Genomic DNA, 854 nt, shown 5'->3' on the forward strand with positions numbered 1-854 from the left:
CCTCCTCCTCCTCCAGGATAGAGCTGAGGCGGGGGGCGCAGCGGGCCCTCTCGGCGGGCGGGCGGTAGGGACACTTGGCGTTGAGCAGCCTGCGGAGGGGCATCAAGGGGACGATGGCGTCGCCCAGGAGCTGCTGCTGGACGTGGCGGAAATCGTTCTGCCTCTTGAGGCGCTTGAACTCGTTGAAGGCGGAGGCGGAGGTCTGGTAGAGGAGCAGGGCCATGGCGCGCGCCTTGTCGGCTTTGGAGACCAGGACGGCGTGGCAGCGCAGCACCACCGCCTTGTTCTTCACCTGGTGCCGGTAAACCCAGGCGAAGACCTTGGGGTGCCGGCGGTCGGCGGCGCAGTAGGTGATGCGGTGCAGGAGGTACGCGTGGCCCGGCCGGCGGGCTCCCTTCTCGCAGGGGGTCATACGGATGCCCTGGGGTCCCAACGTCAGCTTCATCTTGGCCCCGCCGGCTCCCGCGTCGCTCTTAGCCCAGATCTTGCCCACCGCCTCCTCCGTGCAGCCCTCGCCCTTGGCGTGCAGGGTGACGGCGTTGCCCAGGTACCGCACCGTGTACGTCGGGTCCTCCTTGTTCAGCTCCACTTTCTGGCGTTTGCCGCGGAAGACGCTGCCCAGCCCGGCCGTTCGAGCGGGCAGTCGGGCAGGAGGTCCGGGCAGGAGCGCAGGAAGCCGGCCAGCAACGCGGCGTAGCTCAGCCCCGGCCCCAGGCTCTTGCTTTTGCACTTACGTTCGTTTTCCACCAGCACGAATTTGCTCCGGCGCCAGGGCAGCATCTCCGCTCTGCCGAGGGGCCCCCCTGGCCGCCCCGCACGTCTCCGCTAATCCCGGCCCCGCCGCGACGGCCCCT

The 854-nt window shown here is 69.3% G+C and overlaps 1 protein-coding gene across 1 annotated transcript in view; it reads right to left on the reverse strand.

The window, feature by feature from the left end:
• The window catches only part of MUL1 (mitochondrial E3 ubiquitin protein ligase 1), a 5,316-nt gene extending 4,536 nt beyond the window's left edge, over positions 1-780 (reverse strand). Inside the window, 2 exon segments of the mRNA XM_009289758.2 lie at positions 1-622; positions 625-780. Coding sequence (XP_009288033.1) covers positions 1-622; positions 625-780 — 778 coding nt within the window.
• Between the last annotated feature and the right edge of the window lie 74 nt (positions 781-854).

This window comes from Aptenodytes forsteri, unplaced genomic scaffold (genome assembly GCF_000699145.1).
Source record: "Aptenodytes forsteri isolate BGI_AS27 unplaced genomic scaffold, ASM69914v1 Scaffold61, whole genome shotgun sequence".
Classification (NCBI taxonomy): Eukaryota; Metazoa; Chordata; class Aves; order Sphenisciformes; family Spheniscidae; genus Aptenodytes; species Aptenodytes forsteri.